Source organism: Cylas formicarius, unplaced genomic scaffold (genome assembly GCF_029955315.1).
Source record: "Cylas formicarius isolate icCylForm1 unplaced genomic scaffold, icCylForm1.1 PGA_scaffold_7__23_contigs__length_41026272, whole genome shotgun sequence".
NCBI lineage: Eukaryota > Metazoa > Arthropoda > Insecta > Coleoptera > Brentidae > Cylas > Cylas formicarius.
This window is the reverse complement of record NW_026844352.1, coordinates 12,183,027-12,206,124: the sequence shown is the minus strand read 5'-3', so window position 1 is coordinate 12,206,124 and position 23,098 is coordinate 12,183,027. Positions and strand designations below refer to the sequence as shown.

Genomic DNA, 23,098 nt, shown 5'->3' with positions numbered 1-23,098 from the left:
AACTGTCTAATAAAAAAGGCTTGAATTTGTCTCAGCTTCACTGTCATTAATTTAAATTTTTTTGCAGAAAACGGATTTTGAAATCCAAGGTGGCCTTGTGGCCAGAACCTCAAAAAAAGTTTTATTTTTAAACATGCGTTTCCCAAATAACTTACCACGTTGTCCTTACTGGGTCACTGGGTATATTATTTAAAATATATTTATACATTATTTTTCTAATTTAAGATTTCCAGAAATAATATTAAAGGCTTTTAAATTCTAATTAAAATTGAAAAATATATATTTTGTACCTTTAAATTACAATGTACAAGGTCTCTACAACAAGCCCTCTACAGTCGAACGTTTTTGTCCGCGTTCATGTGTGCGCATTCGAAAAAGTACATACAAAAACGTTAGTGCGTATGCAGAAGATCGTCACACATTTGAACACTCAAAAAAAAATAACGCACAAAATTTTGTACGCGATTGGCTCTCAAGTTTCAATGTGTGGTTGTAAATTGTGATATCGTCAGTAGCGTTTAGCATTCCGCCAAGTTTCATGTTTGCGTTAAATTTGATTCGCTAATTTCCTGTTTTCTATAATGTCTGATTGCAAAACACTGTCTCGTCCTGCGTTTATTCCTCGAAATGTACAGGGTTTAGCACAATACGACCTTAACGTATCTCTTGGTTTTACGCATGTGCAATTTCTGTGACCTAACCACATGGGGTTAAAACGACCTATAATAAAAGAAAATAAATGCCCAATAAAGAGGGGAAAATATCTTAAACCCTATCTTTCCAGTTATAATCCCGCATGATTTGTATGAACAATATGTAATACCCAATCATCTGTTACTTTCTAAAGGAAACGTATTTCTGACATTCATGTGTTCTCCATATATAGCTTCCCATGTAGATATTGCAGTAGTAAATTCAATAAATCTATTATTCTGATATTGCATCAATGGAGTTACCATCTTTAACTATTCTCAGTTCTGTCAATAGGTTCATATGAAAAACACGCGACAGGTTTTATTTTTTATTCTTCATTTTGAGCACATTAGTCCGCGCCACTGGTTCCAACGCTACGTCATCCTCTTCTTTAGACATCGTTCAAAAAATACGCAAAATTGCGGATTTTATACGTACGTCTGCACGCAGACTTAGTACGTATATGCTTATACATCACTCCGGATATAAACGTTCGTTCGTCTGTGGAGGTCTTAAGCAGTCTGGATTTTACGGATTAATGCGGTGGTGGTCTCTAGCGGATAATAGGCCAACCTATCAATGTTTCGCGAGCAGTGAGCCCGTGTTTTCTCAGTGCCATCAAGTCGCGTGCTCTCTGACAAAGATGGCGCTCATCGACAATACCTGTATGTTTTACTGTTTACGGGATGTCTTTAAAACATCAGCACCTTCTCGAACCGTTTTGCTACGGTTAATTTTAGTTAGTCTCTTCCGACACCTTTATTGACCCATTCTTTGCACTTCTATGACATTGAATTTTTTTTTGAATTATGTATCATACATGATTTTACGATTGCCATATAAAATACGAAAGTTGTATTAATCGGTATTTGCTTAAATAAGTATTTTCCACCAAAAATTCCATTGAGGTTTCTAGTTTGGCCGCCAGAAGGTGCAATTTTTATGATCCTAAAAAAGTAGTTTAATTTTTTTTATAGAAGGGTGCATAATTAAGGTCTATTATGAGAGCCTTCTATTACTTCAGTTTAAATTGACAGAATTTGCCGAACTAGGTATCGTTGAGGAACGCAAAGTTTGTTAATTTTAATATTTCAATTAATTTTTTTTTGATTTGACTGAAATTTTTTTATTTGTTAGTCATCAGCCAACTCTTCTAAACGAGCCCTAGTTTGCAAAAATCCGTTTATTTAAACCGAAATTAAAGACGTTTTTAAAAGTCAATATAAATAACTTTGATAAACGCCACTTTAGTCACTAGTTTTTAATGAACTAGGGATAGGATATATATGTATTAAGTGAAAGAGAAACTAAAATCTTATAAGCTTTATTTAACTTTTCAAGTTTCATAAAAATTATTAGTTTTAGTTAACAAGAAAGCCAATATTTCGCGGTTAGTACGCTAACCGACCCTGCGGTTTGATTCTGTAAAGTTCATATCACAAGAAAAAAATATACAACTCAAAATATAAAAATTATATACACACACCAAAAGTATACCCTATTATTGCTGTAAATTTAAAAGTGGCATTGCTGTAAAAAAATAAATTCAAAAGAATGGAATGAAGTTAGTTTTTGTTTGAAAACGATTAGGAACCAAATTTAAATTTAGAATAAGTGGTGCATCTTAATACAACCCTATAATGTTCATAGAAATCTGTCAGCTAGGTGTTAGCAATAAAATTTTACATATTTACAATGTAATGCTTTTTACTAATCAGGACCACGCCTGAAACTTACTGAATATTATATTGATAAGAAAAAAAAACTAAATCGAGAGTTATTATCAAAATTTCGATGTAGCGACGAGCTTTATATTGCACGCGGTTGAACTAGACATTGCTTAATCTCGAGTTGAATATACAAAAATACCGAAACACTGCAGTGTTTTTAATTTTAAAACATGAGTTAGACGTCTAGATGATTACTCACTTTAAATTGACAAGTAGTAGTGTTTGAGGAATGTTCTCACTCAACATTCACGTTTAGATTTAGAAATGGTGGTGGTCCTTTCATGAAGCGAAAGTTGTTTTTTATTATCGGCATATCAAGTTTGAATTCTGTACGAAGGGTGGATCTCAAAAGCAATAATTTGTACCAGTAATTCCTTTTATATTTATGATTCCTTGGAATTGAGATTATTTACTCGATATTGCACCTAAGAAGTAGCTGCATCGTAAAAACATTTCTTAAAGTAGTTTTTAAAATTTGTTTTCATTAATGTGCTAATCTTTTTTTTAAAACCTATTAGTGCGTATGATTTCGACATCTGTATTCTTTAATCGCAATATTAACAATCCACAAGATTAACAAATTGCTGTTTTGTTTAAATAAGCTCCTGATAGTTTTGTGAGTATTGAAAGCTTTTTTTTGTAGCCTCAAACCCACTGATTATTACAGACAATTTAAATTGAAAAGTTTTATAATTTTTGTGTCTTCCACATAGTATTGGTATTTGGGAGACTAAAAGGAATTTTGGAATACTATAGGCGAGTCGCAAAAAAGGCAGTTGTATCGCTCTTGGGCCAAACTAATGTATTTTGATTGAAATTGAGCCTAGACTAACTTTCACAGGAAAATAAAGATACCCCGTTTTGAGTCGCAGCATTCATTGCTGCATAGGAATCAACATTACTGAGTGTGATAATGATATTAATGATAACAAGTGTGAATGTGAGGTGAAACTGAACTCTTTGGTTTGCCCTTAGATTAAACTTGTATCAATATGCGGAAAACATTAGCTCCTGATTATAACGAGTTCGCTTTAAAGAAAAACATTCAGAGCTGTATCATTCAAAATTACCTTTCCAGTGCATGCTATGTAGCCACAGGCACAAATCAAGATGTCAGAAGAGGAAACCTAGGGACTACTTAGATTGGAACCTAAACGCGCAACCAAATGGATGACTTCACACCTAACTGAGCATACTGGTCTGGTCTGATGAGAAAGATAACACTTTTGTGACATGTGCTTTTAAGTACATTTTTTGCATTCTTTTTTGTGTCCTTTTTGTATGAATTTTCTACAAAATCAGTTGGAAGTTACAATAACGAATGGAGGACCTATCTTTTTGATCTGCCGATTATAAAAATAGTACGCGGCCTACGTGGATGTCTAGTGTTGCTACGGGTTAAAATCTTTGGATTTCTCGTGACGTTTATAAAGCGCTTATTACAATCTTATTTTTAAACATTTCGTTAAAATAATCGTTATCGTATCCGGTATCTAGAATAAAGTATTTTATAACTCGGTGTCACTTCATCGGAAAAGTGCTTTTGTGATAGACGAACAAAATTATAAAATCTGCTATGATCTCGAATTAGGATAGAAAAGTTTTTATTCTATTTTTAACCATATTTGCATATTTTTATATTAGTTATAGTATAGCTCTAATTCAATAGACCTAATCGTAATATTCCTTTTAAAGTTTGGATCGAATCAACCTGTGCTTTTATGTTCGAGTACTTGTGGAGTTGACTATTTAATCACAGTGTCAGTTCCTTTATACTGGGTGCTTCAAGTTCAAATAGCACGCTTTATAATATAAATTTAACATTAACGAAAGTTTCACTAAATTCAGCATCGCTTGTCTAATTTGAGCCACGGCAGATTAATTTCTTTTATTTTGTTTTAAATTTCGAAATCTCAAGAAAGGTTCTAATTTGAATATCTACTCAATTTTTCGAACATCTTTCTCATGTAATATTCTTCTATCCACACCCTGTATAATTTTCAATCTGCAGCTAAACAACATTAAAGCATGGGTTATATGGAATACTTTACTGATTTCATAAATAATGTCATACCGTCACAGGCCAAATGAAATAACACACAATACCAACAACAACAAGAGAGGCGCTACATAAAAACAAAGAAATTGACTTTCCAAACCAGTTAACTTTAAAAACATTCAACATTATTTTCCAAGAACAGTGATGGTTTAAAACTACTACACATTTTGGGACCACGACTAATATGAACTGTTAACGTTGCCAAAAAAGTCTCAGTTATATCAAACTCAGCTTTGAGTTAGAAAATCTTGTTAAAATAAATGTACCATCAGAAATAACAACAATCTAATAAGAAAAATCTAAGCCCACGTGATGTTTAAAATTGAATTAAAATAATAAAATAAAATAAATAATCCTATAATGAAAACACATTACATAAGAGTGCTGTAATTAAAATGTTACTAGGATTTTTTGCCCTCCTGAAAAAATGACCTTCTGTGCCATCATCTGGCCTATGAGATGTCGATATAAATTAAAAATATAAAATATTTAATTTCATAATCATGAAGATGGCAAAAATTAAAATCTGCAATGTGCCACATAGAAGTCGGCCTCGAACAGACTAACACTAGACAATCTTTCAAAGCTCTCGTCAAATTACAATGCCTTGCAATATTTGTATTGTATTACTTATATTAAACAAGAAACATTAACCGCCACATGAATCTTCAACCGGAGTATTCTATAACCCAAGCTTGAACCACAACCGATACACTATTCAACTCTACACAACTACACAGTTAACGCCCTATAGTTGCTATATTTTTTATTTGGTTAATTTAATCCATCTTTCATTTTTCTATAAAATTAATTAAAAACTTAAATTCGTTTTGTTTAATTAGAAATCGGCGTTATATTATACAGTGTTTTGCAAATGTCCGCAAGACAACAACAACAACTTAAAAACACAGAACAAACTCTGAAGAAGCCACAGGATGATTGGCAAAACATCAGCATCATTTATATACAACGAATGCAGGAGAAATCTGGAAAATTTGTAAATAGTACTACAGTAGCCTGCGGAAGTTTTTTGAAAAATGTATAATTTTTTGTGTCTTTCTAACATAATATTAAATCGCCAATTTTCATATTATGGAAACAATTAGATTAAAATAAAACTCCAAAATCACCTGCAGCGGTCCTGGCAGCCGAAAGAAAGTTTTGTTGCAATCAGTCATATAAATAGTTTGTGTAAATTGTTGTGAACAGTGTATGAGTTGCGCATTAGCCTTTCGACTTATACATAGGACAGCATAGTCAAAATACATGTCTTTACAAAATCCTTGTACTATCCGTTTCAGCATTATGCGCCGATTGTGCAATTCAATAATTCACCCTAACATCAGCGTGCATCGCATTTGTTATTATCTCACTTATCTTTAAATGTAAGAAGATGCGCAGTAGGTGTCGTGCTACTTTTTTGTCAAATAAACAATGGTGAAAATGGAATTTGGATGGCTTTTTTGGTTTTTGAGATTGTTAACATGTCTGTTTAAGGTACTCCAAGTATTTGATATTTTAGTGAACAGCAAATAACTTTTTATGTAGAATTTAGAGCTGTTCTCTCAGAATTAGTACAAGAAATCAATCCAAAAAGTTATTGGAACTTTTATAATTTTTTTGAGAACAGTCAAGCAAATCACATTTTATAGCTAGTTGGAGAATTTGTATGATCCTCCACGTGCTCCCAATATTTTCATTTTTTTATATTGTTGTATGAAAAAAAAAGATAGCAAAACACTGATACCAATTTGTATGGAAACTCAATTAATTTAACCTAAAATTTTGAAATGATCGTTCTGATTAATTTTCTTAAGTTTTTGTTAGGTTCGGAACGACTTACACTCTATAAAATTACTTTTAACATAAAATAGCTAAAACTGCAATATTTTCAAAATAATTTATTTGATATAAAATGGTAATTATCTCCGTAAGCAACATATTGATTATGTAGAAAAAGTGAAGTTTATTTTTGAAATAACCTTTCAAAATACATATTATGTGCTTACAATATTTTACTTCATTACTAAAAAGAGTTCTTGTACACTGGACTGATTGGTACGTATAGAGATAACATTTAAATTGAAACCTAGCAATAAAAGTGCATTTTTTAAATGGACCATAATAATAATAATAATAATAATAATAATAATAATAATTAATTAAATTCCCTTTCACAAGATATATATCATATTCCAATAATATCAAATTGGTTAAAGTTTTCCAAAAAAAAAGCAATTTTCTATAGAAATTGGCTTATTTTCAAATCTGATTTAAATGAATAGAAATAATTTAAAATGTGAACAATGGTTAAAAATAGTTTTGCTAATTGTTTATAGCGAGTATGGACTAGCTACAACCAGCAAAAGTTCCACATTTTAGCACCAATGAGAATAAAAAAATTTAACACAAATTCCAAGTATGCTGAACCGCAAATGGAAATTGATTAATATTTCGAAAGCCAGTAGAGAACAGTGTAAAAGAATTGATAACGGATCAATATATAGGACGTCTCATTTCATAAGTCAAGATTGTTGCTACTTTGTGATACAAGCTTTTTATTTTTTTGCAAGTATCGCCTAAATCCAAACATCCAAAATCTGTACCTATCTGTATCTCTCTATGGAAGGATTAACTAAATTATCCCGTGTCTATTATTTAAGGCTAAGGGTGTAACGTATTGCACAGATCAACGAACATTTCTGAAACAGGCCATATTAACGCATGTTAAGCAATGCGGTGCGTATCTGATAAAGAATTCCTTCAGATTCTAACGTTTTGCGCAGAACAATCTGTCCTGCATTTGAAATCAAACATAAATAATCTAATGTTATTCATTTAAAGCTTATCAGTTACGCTACGATATAAATACGGCTATAGATACTCTTTGGGCATTTTTGAGGACGGCGTATGTAGGGATTCCCCCAGCATCTTCGTCGCTTCCGTCGGGCTCGCCGTTGAACTTCCCGGAGAAGTGACCCTTGCACTAGACGGAGTAGGTACCTGCGAAAAGTTGCTACTTAAAGCTCTACAGTACAGGAATCGTCCTTTCATGTTGATATTGAAAATTGATTTATCGTTTGCAGAGTGTCCAACATTTACCAACCAGTTACATCATTTTGAAAGATGCAAAACTTGTTGTATTATTGTATAGTGTGATGCCCAATCCAATTTTACATCGTTTGACTATGCATTTCATTCTACTTATTTCCAAACGGTTTTCTTGCTATTCGGTATTTTCTATCAAAGGTTAACAAATCCCAAATTTCTTTCTAGTTAGCATTCATTTTAGCCAAATTTGACATTTTCTGTTCCGTTTTATTTACTTCAAAACTTTTGAAATTTTGGAACTGGTTATCTAGATCATCCAATTTGTATAAAAGATCTAATGGAACCTTTCTAGGCCTGTACAAAATTGAAAAGAGTTATTGAATTGTGTCGACGATGCCCTAACGTATTTGAACCCGCACAACGGAGATTCATTAGGAGAATAACACTAGAGTTTATTGGTTTGAACAAAAATGTTATCATATAGAAGCAATGATTGTAATGACTTCTTTTAACTAATACGTTCTGTATTTCTTCTTCCTTACGTTAGAAATTTTTTATGTTTTTCATTGATTGTTACGTTCTAAATTCCATTTTTCTATTTTGATTTCTCTTTTTTTTTCAGTGTCAGATTAAAAAGGAAAACATAGATTAACAAAAAACTTAAAAAAAAATGTAATCGGTCGTTAAATTTTGAACATTTTATGTGAGATAAATCAATTACAAAATTGTTAACTGTCATCCTTGGGCTTCCGTGTATGGCTTAACAGTGTATCAACAGTTAAAAATGGTAACATGGTGCTGTGTGAAAATAATGTTACATTATACAAAAATCAGGCGATCTAAGTGATCAGTCATAGAGCCTCCTGAAACTTGAAATGTGAAAACAGATGTAGATGCATTATATCTTACATACCATACATACAGAGGGTATTGTAAAATAATATGATATACAGTGTTGCTCATGGTTAAACTGTTAAACGTCTAAGGTCGGTTTTCCAGGTAAAAATAAGACTTTTTGTCCATAAACATATGTCCTAACTTGAAATTGAAACAGTAGCATTTTGCTATAAATATCAATTAAATTACCTTCAGTGTCGCCACTCGGATTAACACTTTTATTCTAATTGCGTTAAAATAAGTTTTTGAATACTTATTAAAAACCGATTTAAAAAAATTAAAACTTTGACACCCCGTATGTCGAAAGTAAATCCAGTTAGATGATACGTATATGGAAAAAAGGCTTATTTACACCTGAAAAAACAATCTTAGACGTTTGACGTTTTAGCCCTGGAACATCCTGCATAATAAGGAATGTAGACCCCCGGTAGTCCGGCAGGGCAGTGTCGAACTATCGAATTTGTCGGATTATAGAGTACTGCCTAAGACCCCCTATAGTCCGAATTTTGTTGCAAAAGAATACCTCGTAATCCGACCAATTACAGGTCCAATGATAAGATTCTTTATATGTATTATATATATGTACTATGAAGTACAAATCATCAAATTTAGTAAATTAAACAACACAATAGAAAGATTACGTTTTATTTATAAAATTAATGTTATTAATTCTACAGAATTTACAACAAAAATTGCAATAACGTTACATTAGCAAATAATTGTGTACAAACTAATGTACACCGTGTGCTAAATAAAACGATCCACTATACGATCTAGAAACCCATGAGAGATACGAAAAAAAGTCTTAAGAAATTCCTATTTTGCTTAGTTTAGGCAGACGTTATGTGTTTTTTTTTTCATATTTTGATTGCCCCATATAAATACCGAGACAGGTATTGCAACGAAAATTTAACCACACTACTCAATCAGTTTATACAGGGTGGCCCGAATGGGTGGTGCCGTTTTGGTGAATTCAATTAACAACATCTCAAGATTTTGAAATGGAACACCCTATATTTTCAGCAGCAATTTGCTCTATTACTTCCGAAGGTAATAGTTGGTGACGAAGAGTAAAAACCAAGACTTTCCTATTAAATTGGTTAAGGCTTTCGCGGCCCGTTGATAAGCTATTATCTTGATTCGGGTTTAAAGGCCGTCGTCGATTGGAATTACTTCCTAACGTTTCGTAGACCAGTCTACGTCCAACATCGGAGATGGAAGGACCTCTGAAGAAGCTCGCCACTCGTGCTAGCGAAACGTTAGGAAGTAATTCCAATCGACGACGGCCTTTAAACCCGAATCAAGATAATAGCTTTCCTATTAAATTCTTTTAACGTTTTTTCTATTGCCTGGTCTTTTGATACGGTTTTCAGTGCAGTGCAGTTTAGCGGAAGAAACATCGCAGTGATGTCAGTTCTTATTCAGACGGATAACCGGGAGCGTTATCAATAAGCAATAACGCTTTTTGAGATAAATTATAATCTTTCAACCATTTTCTAACTTCTGGTACGAAGCATTCATCAAACTACTTTTTGAAAGTATCTTTCGTTATCCACGCACTTTTTTGTCCATAATAGTGTACAGGTAAATTAATGTTTTTGAATGGATGTGGTATATTAGATTTTAGAACGACCACCATCTTTAGCGTCTGTGTACCCGCAGCGTTAGTACAAGGTAGTACGGTTAGACATTCTTTACTAACTTTTCATCCAGGTACGGATTTTTCGTTACAGGAAACAAAAATTTTGTTAGGTATCACACGCCAAAAAAGCCTCGATTCGTCTGCATTGCACACCTGTCACGGGATAAGATTTAAATCTTTCACCTTTTGCAAAAATCTCCATTTTAGATTGATCTATGCAGGTGGCATCATTAGAAAGTTTCTCTCCAGTATAAGTCATTAAACATATGCCGTGACGGCTTGTGGAACATTCTAGTCATCCCTTGTTAGCCACAAAATCATCCTTTTTTTATTATTTCCTTGTAAAAATATTTAGCTTTCATGGTCAACATGAGCCCCCAAATAGGCGCATGCCTATTTCTTTCCCGACGAAACCACATGTATAAAGCTTTTTCCACTTCTGGATGTTCAGCTTTGTTCTTGCCTGCCCCACGAACTATTTAATATTTTCGTGTTTTTTTTTTAATGTTACAAATTGTAGATGGGCCTACGCCGTAGTCACTTGCTAAACTACTGAAAGATTCATTACGATTTAGGAGGTCTAAAATATAACATTTTCCTTTAATTGTGCTTTCACTTCTGAGCTTGTGACAACATTACTAGTTGCGTATACGTAATACACAATGAATAAATAGTAAACAATGAACACACGCTAGGCCGCACCGCTATCCTCTCGCATGTAGTAAAAATCAAACTAAGCAATCAGAATCAAAACAATACGATGTCGGATTATAGGGGGTACCGTATTAGACAGAGGCCGGATTACCGAGAGTAAACTGTATTTGTTAATTTACCAAAGAATGCACTTTGTAATTTTGGCCCCATTTGATGCTTTCTTCACAAAACTTTTGTTGCATCTAGTCTAGTTTAATAATTTGTATTTTTCTATAGTTTTATATTTTTTGTTTAGTTTTGTTTAGTTAGTTGTCGTTATAATATATATAAAATACATATAATGTAATTGTCTTGTTATTTTAGAAAATCTAATTGTTGCAGAAGGTTGTTTTTTTATAAATTATAAAAGAATTTGAACCATGGCTAAAAAGTATCAAAAAAGTGATCAATGCAGCTATAAAATATCTAAATTCACAGACCACTTAATAAACCGACTTTAAACCAAACCCAGACCAAATTGACATCTCTCAATTATCTGTCATTACTAAATTACAACTAGATTGAGGGTTATAGAACATTCGAATATTGTTTCATGGAAAGTTAAAAAGCACATTCTCTGACAAGTTAACAAGCATTGTATTTATTAGTTCTTGTTGAAATAGAGTACATTTTTGAACGCTCTATATAAAATGACTTTTTTATAATTGAGTTATAAAACAATTGAATTGCTAAATTAAAACTAGGTTAGATTTTGACTAAATGCTAATCGTTTAAAAATAAATAATGAATGAATGAAAAATGAATAAATATTTTGAAAAAAAAAAACAACGAAAATGTGAAGAAAACGTTAACCCAACATAGCTAGAGTTTATGCAGAAAAGTGTGGGTGAGCATTATTAATTCCTTTCACACGTGTTCTTTGCTTATATCGATTAATTCAAAGTTCCCTACCCTACTTACTCGACGTATAATTTACCTGGGGAGCGGATCCTTTCATCCTGGTTTTCGACCTTCGTTTTTTCAGAATAATTGGTCCTATACCCGTGGCTTCGGAGGACATGGACGATTTCGTCAACAAATCGGTAGGCCTCTCCAAGGACACGCTGGAAGACTTCTTGGTCACCGTTTCGCTCGAATCGTTTGGCGAGTGCGAACTGGACCCGCTGTCAGGTCCGAGGCGTTTCAGTATTTCCGACATCATTTCCTCCATACGGTTCATCTTTTGGTTCAACTTTTGAATTTCGAGCTTTACATCTACCTGGGTATAATATAAACCAATCTCCGCGGACGATTCGATTTTACCCGACCGTTACCTTAAAATCCATAAGATTAGTTATTAACTCTTTATATTCTATTGGAGCGATGGGTTCTGGGACGGCTGTCTGATACATGGACGCGGTCGAGGGATCCCTCAAACCGCAATCGTAACTCTGCATCTTCCTCAACGACAAGTTCCTCGGAGGTTCCACCTCAACCATCTCGTCGATCGTGTCTTGCCTAGTTATTGCTGCATAAACACACAAATGATCTGTAATATATTTCAGAAAGGTGCGCACTAATCGTCAATAGGTACCCAAAGCGACTACTAATTTCGTTGCTGGGCATTGATTTCTTTGCAAATTCTTTTATGGTTCCAATGATACAAAAAATTGTAAAATTACACATTTGATCATTGGTTAGCTATATGGCACACAAAATTACATGTTGCCTGATATTCTAAATACAGTATATATTTTCACATTTATAGTATATATAGAATAGTACAGTAAAAATTGATGCGTCTCTGATATTTTCGCAGAAAATGATTTTTTTGTGCATATCTCTACATTTCCCTCATTAATCTGCACTTTTTTAAATTCAAATGTAAAAATGTAAATTGACCTCTTGGAGGGCAAAATTACATTCGATACTTAATTATGAAGTATAAACATAGTTTTATAATAATGTAATCATTTATATGTATATTTTCAAAAATTGGAGGAGTACAGCATAAGCAGTTGTAGAATACCTTTGGTGTTCTACCATGCGTTTTTTGCATATATCAGCAACAGCAAAAGCAATTTATAACAACTTTGAACTTATCCTTTTGCTATAGCGTTCTGAACACACCGTGGCAAGTTGAATTATATTCGAATATCCCTTCACTTATTGAATGTTAATGAATTAAAACGGTTTGAATTGTATTTTGTATTTTTACAAAGTAATGTGTATTTTATTGCAAATTTAAAGATGCATGGAGTGTTTGTAGATGAACTAACATAAAAATAAACCTAAATAATATTATTAGTATGCATTTTGTAAATATGCACTTATCTTGTACGAGGTGTGTTCAAAAAGTAAGGTGACTTTTGTATTTGGGCGGGCCATTTACATTCATTTGATCTGCGAATTTTTTTTTGTTATGTTGGTACCCATGTCCCTAATATATGTTCACAGTTTCAGCCAGTGTGCACGTTTACTTTTTTTGTGAGACGGAAGCGTTAGACTTGTTTTGTGTGCTCGGCGATTTTCTGCTGTCAAAAACATGGAACAAAGAATTAAAAAAAATTGTGTAAAAAATGGAATATAGTGCTGCAAAACACTTAAAATGTTGACAAAGGCATATAACGAATCTACTTTGTGCAAAAAAAAGTTTATAAGTGGTACAAGCTGTTCCAAGATGGCCGAAAATACGCCGATGATGAACCTCGCTCTAGACGTCCCAGCACATAACTGGTGAAAGCGTTGAAGAAGTAAAACAAATGGTGTTGACTCGTGTCATCTAATTTTGCTCAAAAAGGTCATAACTGGTAATGACGTCGAAACTAAAGCTCAGTGGTCCCAGTGGAAGTACCCAGAATCGCCAAGACCGAAAAAAGCACGTCATGTTCGATTAAATGTCAATGTTTTGCTTACTGTTTGATTAGTGTGGCGTAGTACATCAAGAGTTCTTACCACAAGGTCGTACAGTTAATAAAGAGTATTACTTTGAATTTATCCGTCGTTTGCGAGAAGCATTACGAAGAAAACGTCCTGAATTCAATTAATGGATTTTGCATCACGATAATGCACCTGTTTACTCATCGTTGCTTGTGTCTAACTTTTTGGCCAAAAACAAAACCAGAATCATGCCCTAGCCACCATATTCACCGGATATGGGCCCCTGCGACTTTTTCCTATTCCTACAACTCAAAAAACCCATGAAAGAAAGGAGGTTTGAAACGATTGAGGAGTTAAGAAAAAAATCGCTAGAAGAACTCAAGGCTATACCAAGAAGTGCTTACCAGAAGTGCTTCCAGGAAGAAACGTTGGCGGAAATGGGGGGGGGAGGAATTACTTTGAAAAATAAAAACTTTTTAAAAAAACTTAAGAGTCACCATACATTTGGAACACAATTCGTATGTTAAAATACGTTTTTAGAATACTAAGACGTCAATATGGTTTAGAAATTACGTTAGTAAAACCAAATTCGTGGTAATTAGTAAAGAAATTTAGAAAAGGTTTCACAGTTCAACTACTTGGGAACCATAATTAATGAGTATTGGAATCACGCACAGGAAATTAGAATAGAGACAGCAAGGGCCGCATTCATTCAAATGGCTAAATTGTTGAAAAGTTACAGCCTCAACATAGACATCAAAATCCAGACTCCTTAGATGCTATATTTTCTCCCTACTTTTCCATGGAATGGAGTCATGGACATTAACCGATGCAACTGAATAAAGACTGGAGGCCTTCAAAATGTGGCTTTACAGAAGAAAGTTAAGGATTTCATGGATGGACAAAGTGATCAACAAAAAAGCACTGCAACGAATGCAAAAGAAATACTAAATATACAAAAGAAGAAAACTGGATTACCTTGGACATATAATGAGGACCGAAAGTAAATATGGCCATTTAAAATCTGTTCTCTAAGGGAAAGTCTATTGTAAAAGAGAACCAATAACCAATTATTTAGAGCAGCCGTGAACCAAATTGTTATAGCCAATTTTCGAAATAGGCACCTGAAGAAGAAATACTAAGCCGCTTTCCTAAACTGTGAGTAAAGAATAATGTGAGAGTACTCCTATTTGTATTAAACATTCTGCAAAAGACACACTATACACAAAATTAAATTAAATTATAAAATATCACGATATTCTTCGTCATATGAGGAACTGTCACCTCCTCTTTCTTAATAACTTTATCAGACAGAGGTCTACAAGACTAAAACATTCTTTAACTTTCGCCCATGCACACTAGGTTTTTTGTCGCATTTCACAAAACCATGTTTGTCTAAATTTCTATATGTAATAGTTCATTTTTTATCAAGTTATCTTCTAATTGAATCAGATGGAATATATTTTGTCATTCATAAGGTATTTTTCTTCGAATTACGCTTTTAGTGTCTTCATAGACAAGTTTTCCTGATCTGCCTGAATTTTTTCACTTTCCTGTCTAGTCTTTCGGAAACATCGATCTACAGTTTTTTATTTTGGGAGAATTGTGCTTTATGCAATCGCGTATTTTTCTAATATTGGCTTCTCTAATCACTGGTAGTGAAGGATTATTAGAACGTCTCTTCGGTTTGCACTAACCAAAACTAACTAACCAAACTTATCTTATATATGTGAACACTACGGCTTAACATCAATCAAATATTGATTAGTTAAATTAAATAAATATACTTGTAAAGGCCCCACTCTCAATATAGTGTCATTCATTTCCCTTTCATAAAGGAATAATGGAGCTGCAAACAAGTAAGTGGTAAAAAATGACAACAAAGCCTGTTTATTGAACGAACGAAATTGAAGGGAATTCGACCCATTTTTCCGTTCTATATTATTCTACACTTTTAATGCCAGCTTGTAGAATTACCTGGGCTAGACGTTGCCGATACTTTCTGCAATTTGGGAAAGATTTTGTTGCCAGATCCGGCGGTTGGTTGGCTTCCCGAGCTGCCTGACGAAGACGAACTGGGACGATCTTTGGGATCTTTGGCGCTGAGACTTCGCTGAAACGCCACGGCCGTTTGGTTTGAGGTTTCCGAACCCGAGTCCAGACTTGCTGATCCTAGTAGTCTACCCCATTTGCTGCCCCTTACTAAATAAAAGTAAATTTCACTCTGTTAATCGTTCTGTACAGAAAAGGGAATTACCGCACTAAATTATTGCTGTAAAAAACTTACAAGAAAACACATGTCTTTTTTGTACCCAGGTAATCTGCCTCACAGATGATAAATGTATCACAATCAACCTAAACGATTTTGCCGATTTGGATAGAACTATAAGAGTACATAATTTCTAATTATTGCTTCAGTCGGACAAAGAACACGGGATAAATTTGAATATCCAAATATCAATAATATTTTTGTACACTTGACTTTTGATATTAAAGCTGTGTCATCCTGCAACCCCTTGTGCCTAGATATATCAATCTACCGAACATTTAATGTTCAGTGATAGACGAGACAACAAACATTCAATAATACTTTTGAAGTCATCTCCTCCCCCTCATTTTGAAGTTCTTTTTTATTAATAATAATACATACTTATACTCCATATTTTAATTTTTCTAAAAAAATACTAGTTTTCACACTTGCAAAATAATACGCTAGTACCATTAGTTTTAGAGGTCAATTAACTCATATCAGCGTTATTGGAAGATGACGTAGAAGAAAACGAATATATTTGGATCATTTTAAGTTGAAAATTCGACCAACTAACATTATAGTAATGGTCTTAGCCACAAAGAAGGGTAAATATTGTAAAAGTTTGAATAAATCGTATAGTATTAAAAATAGGTATATGTAAGATCTTTCAGAAAAAAATGTATGTATACGGTGTGCATTTCAGAAAATCAAGATATTTCAATTTGAAACGATCCTAATATACTCGTATATTTTAAACACCCTGTAGCATCTAATTCAAATTGCGATGTGTTAATCCTTTACGTCATCTTCGAATCAAATATTGGCGATCTACCTTTAAAAATAATGGCGCTATCGTAATTTTCTTGCAAGTGTGAAATCCAAAATTATTTTAGAGAAATAATTTCAGTTTTTGAACTTGATGAGACTGGTGCTTTGTGTAGCAGATGGCTGTGGTAGTTTGCGTTATCTTTCCACGTTCCACTTTCCACGTTTTGAAACCAATTTTCAAAAAGTTCGGCACCTTTATCCTCATGATAATCCAAGCTACAATCCTTAATATTCTTTGCGGACAACAGCAAACAGTTTGGGACAAATCCGTCTTCTGAGCCAGCGTATATTATGGTGATGCATTTCCGTTTATTTGTAGGTGCTTTCGTCTGACAGTTTTCAGTGGAATCAACTCATTTCTTGGATGCAGTGTCTTCTGTATCGAGGTAATTAATGGATCTGTTGTCTGATATCTTTTAATCTTTTAATTTCTTGAAGGTAATTAAATATCCAAGTGCGTAATCTATGTGGTTCCATTACCACTTGCATTTTGTCCATTTTGCGGTACTTAAATCCCATTTTACAAATAACTCTATGGAGAGCTTATAGTTATATTGGTTTCATCTTCTTCTAGCGTCTTTTTCGGTATATCCAAGGTAGGAACAATTTCGCTTTGATATATATATATATATATATATATATATATATATATATATATATATATATATATATATATATATATATATATATATATATATATATATATATATATATATATATATATATATATATATATATATATATATATATATATATATATATATATATATATATATATATATATATATATATATATATATATATATATATATATATATATATATATATATATATATATATATATATATATATATATATATATATATATATATATATATATATATATATATATATATACGGTGAGTTTGAAGGAATTCTCCACTCTTAATAATATCCCATATCGACGATATTGGCATTTTTGTAAGTAGACAGGTTTATTTTAAAGCTTTTTGTATAATAAGCCCTCTACTGACTAAAGTTTCATACACATTTTTCAAAATCTGTTCTGCATCAAGCATAAAATAACGTTTTCAAAACGCACAGTAAAAACGATTATTCAACACTGACACAAATGGTCCACACTCAAGAAATATATCAGAAAGAAAGAAATATACCTGGCCCACCCCTGCCTTGTCCCTCAAGTGAGAACAACTTTTTTGTTAATGACTTTACCCATAACAATAGGTAATAACATCGTTAAAGTTTTATTGGGGAGGGTCCGTCGAAAGTCAACACGATGAGGATTGAGACCATTTTCTCATAACTTTTGAAATCAATCAGATAATCGTTGAATCACCCTGAAAATTTTATTTTAGTGACTTTAATAATGAAAAGATGCAAAAGATGTATTTGCTTTTCTAATGTTTTGAAGAATTTACAAAAATATATATTTGCACTTTATTGAGACGTTTCTAGAATTCATTTTTTGTCTTTAGTCCGTAATAATAATAAACCCTATAAGTAGGAACAGTCTCACCTAATTAATGTGTTGAGACCTGACATCGTTAATAATAAAAAATCGGCGACGTTTAATACACACAGATCAATTAAGAAAATATTGTCGAAATGGGTCTATCTCGACAATCAATCCTTCGCCAAATATCCTATATTTAAAATTAATTAAAATTAAAATCCAATGGGTTTTCCTTCTGTATATTTTTTTGCTTAAAGCTGATGCTTCTAATTTGTTTTATTATACCATTACCATTTTTGATTATTTTATGACAATTGGACGAAATTTTATTTTTCAATTTTCAATTTTTAAAGGAATTTTATTTTGTACCGAACACCCACCCTCGCCCACCACTTACCGGACGACGGACGAGCGACACTGGTCTTGACTCCACCTCCGCTACTGTCGTCTTTCTCGGCCACCGACGAAAGTTTCGTGGTGGACATCACCCTGGTAATCTTGTCGCCGTCTTCCCCTTTCTCGATATCGGATTGCGACGTTGCCGATGCCGCTGCCGCGGTAGCTGCGTTCTGACTTCTGTCCCTTCGGAATTTGGAGAATATTTTCCTCACCAAATGGTCCTGATTTTGGTCCAGCTGCGGTTCGTTTTTTCGGCGTTCCGCGAGCTCTTTCTCCCGTTTCACGTCCGCCACTTTGCGAAATATGAGACGGTGCCGTAAGTTGTAAGTCAAAATCAAGTTACGGGCGAAACTGTTCGCGAACGCTTGATAAAAATCCAACACTTCCAACAGTTTGTCTCTCTTTATCGTGTGTAAATCACAGTAAGTTAAAGCGCGGACGTTCGCAGCTGATTGACCGACGGCGTTGTCTTTCCAGAAGGAGTCGCCAAACACGTCGCCTTTGCCTACGAAAAGTAAATAAATATAAGTAGTACATAGTACTAGTGTTCATTTATTAATTTATTGTTCAGGAAATAATGAAATTATTCCTAAAACAAGAATCTCTAAGAGTATATTATGCAACAAGTGTGGTAAGCGGCATTTGAGTCACGAGTTTATTTATTAGGCACGAGCGGAGCGCAGCGTAGCGAGTGCTTAAGGTACTGGTGACTTAGTTTACCAAACGTGATGCATACTATACTTTTTCTACAACCGTTAGTTTTTGAGTACATTTTCGCAAAACAACACGAATACATTCACTGACATGACCGTTAGAATTGACAAACGTCAAAATTCAAAGCGTGAGAAATATCTCCGAAAATATTCGATTGATCCCACACCCGTGCTGTAAAATCCCGGAAATGAATGTCCGAAGTGGCTCGGATTCGTAGGAAACGAAACTGACGTGGCAAAGTGACGCTTCCCGCACGCTAGATCGGTGGGTAATTAGGTATTTTACACACGGGAGTAGAAAAAGATAATTACATTTTATATATAATTTGTTGACTTGGTCAAAGGAATTGAGAAACTTACATTTAAAATGACTTTATTATTACTCTATTTCTTACAAAAGTGCATTTTTTCGGCGCACCATGTATAAAATGTTGTTGCATGCACAGTTTTTAAGTACATTTATTAGTTATCATAAGTGAAAGGGTTAATTAAATAATTTGGTTTTTACGCCAAAATATCAAGCTTTACCGAAGCGGGGTTTAAAAAAACAATTTTTTTTTAGAACAAGATGGTAGGAGAAATTAGATTAAATTATTTAAATTTTTATGTTCAATTCGAAAATGCAATAAAAAATTATATTCCATTTGAAATTTCAATGTTACCACTGGTTTCACGTAGAACCGACAACTCTGCAAAAGCGAAAATATTTTGAAATTGTACGTCAGAGCCAATTTTGGTCATATACTGTATGTCGAGAAACGGCCCTTAACGGAGCCGCAGAACCTAAATAATGGCGTTTTAGTCATAAATTTTTTGTGACTTGACTTTTAAACTCTTTTATAAAATCGGAAAAGTTGTGATATTGCTAGGATGACCTGTTTTCGATGAAAATGGATGCTGGTTAGGTTTTCAAACAGAATTGACAAGATTGTTATTTGGTTTTCGGTTAGACTTTTTTGGTGTTTTTTTTTATTTACATTACACTGTTATTAGAATTAGGAGATAGCAACGCCATCACAGATACCACCAATATTCCTAAAACGGTAGTAAGTTAGGATGATTCAATCTCTTCACAACTATAAATCATTATAAAAATGAGTTTTTAAAAGTGAATTTTTAGTTTGGTAGAATGACCAAAACACAAGGACTTACCATTATTCAAAATGAATGTAAAACCCCAATATTTTTCAAATCGTTTAGAATTTTGCCAGTGAATTCTCAGTGGTCAAAATATTTATTCGAAGAAGCAACTTTCTTTTATTTTGCAAATACCGTAAGTTTCCTTAAAAATGATCTGGCCGAATTATTGGAGAATATCCCTTACGTACTCAATTGGAAATGTTTTTTTTACCATGATTGAGCACTTTGGGTAGGGTATAAGAAACTAGTTAGATCAAAATTTGCCACAGAAGTAGATATGCCAGCAGAGTTAATGCTGCTAGAAATCAAATTAGGAAAAATGGTTTGGAGATTCTTCGTGCATCTCAAAATACTAGAATAAGATCGCCACTATGTATTCAAAATAATGAAAAGGTGTTTGACAACTTAATGTATATTAGTGACATTTCATTCAATACGGAATTATGAATTTAACTTACTTGTTAATATTATTTTATTTTTCATAAAAACGGCCAGCTAGTGAGTTATCAAATGAAAATTAACAAATAACAAACCTAATAATACGCTTTCAAGGCAAACCATTTTCCTCGGAAATGATGTCGATGAAGTGTATCTTTTGCTCGTAACAAAACATAATTTTCTACTCACAAAGAAGTTATTGCTGTTTTCAGATCCATTCCTTTTAGAGGACGTGGCTCAGGCTCCGACACATGTTAATAGACAAAACTAGATCTTATTTTGGACGAAGAATATGCTTTTATGGTTTTGGAGGAGTTTCAAGCAAAGTCAAGGTCAGCTTCAATTTCTTTCTTTGCTCACAACTGACAAGGGTACTATTCAATGTTCTCCAAGAGAAGAGTTTAGACTTAAAGAACATGCAAAGAGTAGTACCTGTTCCCTGTTGGGTCTTGGTTACCGAATATTCTGCCTTAAAAAATGAAGATGAAAGAAAAATGATTTGGGATTTAGGAAAAAAACACTTCTCAAGATTTAAATCATCCACCCACCCCCCAATATGATTTCAGAGGAGAGTACGATAAGAAGTTCATTGGTAATGTCGATTGAGAGACAACGCGCACCGGGCTGCTTAAGGAAGTCAAGAATGTCTGCCATAAATATTAAGGAGAGATAGGGAGTCAAAGACTTCGATTGAAGAAGCCCGAAATGTTCTCTAAAATTGGCTAAGGGGCTTGACAGTATCTGAAGCATTCTTCCTTATAACATTGACAATGTCTGGAATGACACCATGCCCTTGTGGCACAGTAAATTGTGACAAACGGAATGGGAAACTCAACAAAAATCGACGAATGCGGCATACCCTTTTATGTTTCAGGCACAAATGTAAAAAGTAGTACATAAGTTTCGGATAATGCCTGTTAACGATGAAATTTTAAGTCAAATAGGGAACCTAGTTTTGGTGTTGTTTTCTCCGAATGCTTGATAATTGATCGTGTACGTCATTCTAGCGAAGTGGTGTTTTTCATCGGACGTATGACATCTTAATACTAAGATGAGATGCGTTAATTCCTATTTCAAAGATTCGGGTTGAAAAATGTATGGGCTAGATGTGATAATTTAGGTGGAAGCTGATGGTTAGGGAACGACCAGTATCAGTAAGTGCATGACCTAAGGTGAAGTCTGGTTTTGATTAAATTAACAAATTGCTTATTTATTAGTTATTTTTACTTAGTTAAATTAAATTATTGATTTTCTAGTGACAGTTTAAGGGAACTTTTTTGAGAACAAAAGTATTAAACTAAGTCACCTGCAGATGTGCTTAGTCTGTTCGAACGCAGAAACCCAAACAGAACGCGGCGGAATGACTAGGGAGAAAATTAATTTCGACCGCTAAATTAATTACCCGGTAACGTGAATTAATTAAACTTTAAACACCGCGTCGTCAGACCTTTACAAAATATGCAAATATTAAAATCTGCAAAATTTAGGCAAAAATATTTGAACTAATTAATTTTTGATTAAATCATGTTCAAAAATTGGCACAACCCCGCAGAAGGGCATTTTTTCTATTTTATTATTAGTTTTAGTTCTCATGCTCAGTTTAACAGTACAACACGGAGGGATATACTTTTGAAGTCAAATTGAAATCGCACATTAAAACAATTGTTTTATAACAACTTGCTTGGTTTTTTGAGTATTAACAAGAATTAAATTTTGGAATTTTTGTTTCAATAATTTTCACTTCAAAAATGAAATGCTAATTTATTTTTTCCGAAATAAATCTTCTCAACTTCATAGCATTTTCTGATTTTAAATATCAACGTTCGGACTAGATTCATTTCAGTGTTAACGACGTTAACCAAACTTTCCGCATAAATTTAGTACCTTTACAATATTTCATTACATAGTGTACTACTTTAAAAATTAAATTATCCTCATGAGCATCTGATATTACTGCTGTGATGCCCAAAACGCCCCCTTGAGGATTTCCTATATCTATTTTCGGTGTATTTGCTTCCAATTATTATATAATATAATATTATATATCTGTCAAGGGAGAATGATAAATGTGATTTATACAACCTGGTATCCCTAGCCTATCCACTTTTATTGCTACAAATTAAGGATCTACGGTATCGAAGGCACGGTTAAGGTCTGACCTCACATGAACGAGATGAACACGTGACGACTGTCGCACGAAACTCGCATGATGTTCATTTTTTAGTAATTGCACAGGTCTAAACGCGTTTGGCCACACATAAACGACGCGAGTGCGAGACGAACGCTAGACC

The 23,098-nt window shown here is 33.4% G+C and overlaps 1 protein-coding gene across 2 annotated transcripts in view; it reads right to left on the bottom strand.

The window, feature by feature from the left end:
• Positions 1-2,065: 2,065 nt before the first annotated feature.
• LOC132704726 (potassium voltage-gated channel protein eag) overlaps positions 2,066-23,098 on the bottom strand; it is a 107,717-nt gene continuing 86,684 nt past the window's right edge. For both annotated transcript variants that reach the window (XM_060674928.1, XM_060674929.1), the window contains 5 exons: positions 18,515-19,021; positions 15,563-15,787; positions 12,040-12,233; positions 11,703-11,984; positions 2,066-7,485 (listed from right to left, as the gene is read on the bottom strand). In XM_060674928.1, coding sequence (XP_060530911.1) covers positions 7,357-7,485; positions 11,703-11,984; positions 12,040-12,233; positions 15,563-15,787; positions 18,515-19,021 — 1,337 coding nt within the window. In that variant the 3' untranslated portion in view covers positions 2,066-7,356. The remainder of the gene's footprint in view (positions 7,486-11,702; positions 11,985-12,039; positions 12,234-15,562; positions 15,788-18,514; positions 19,022-23,098) is intronic.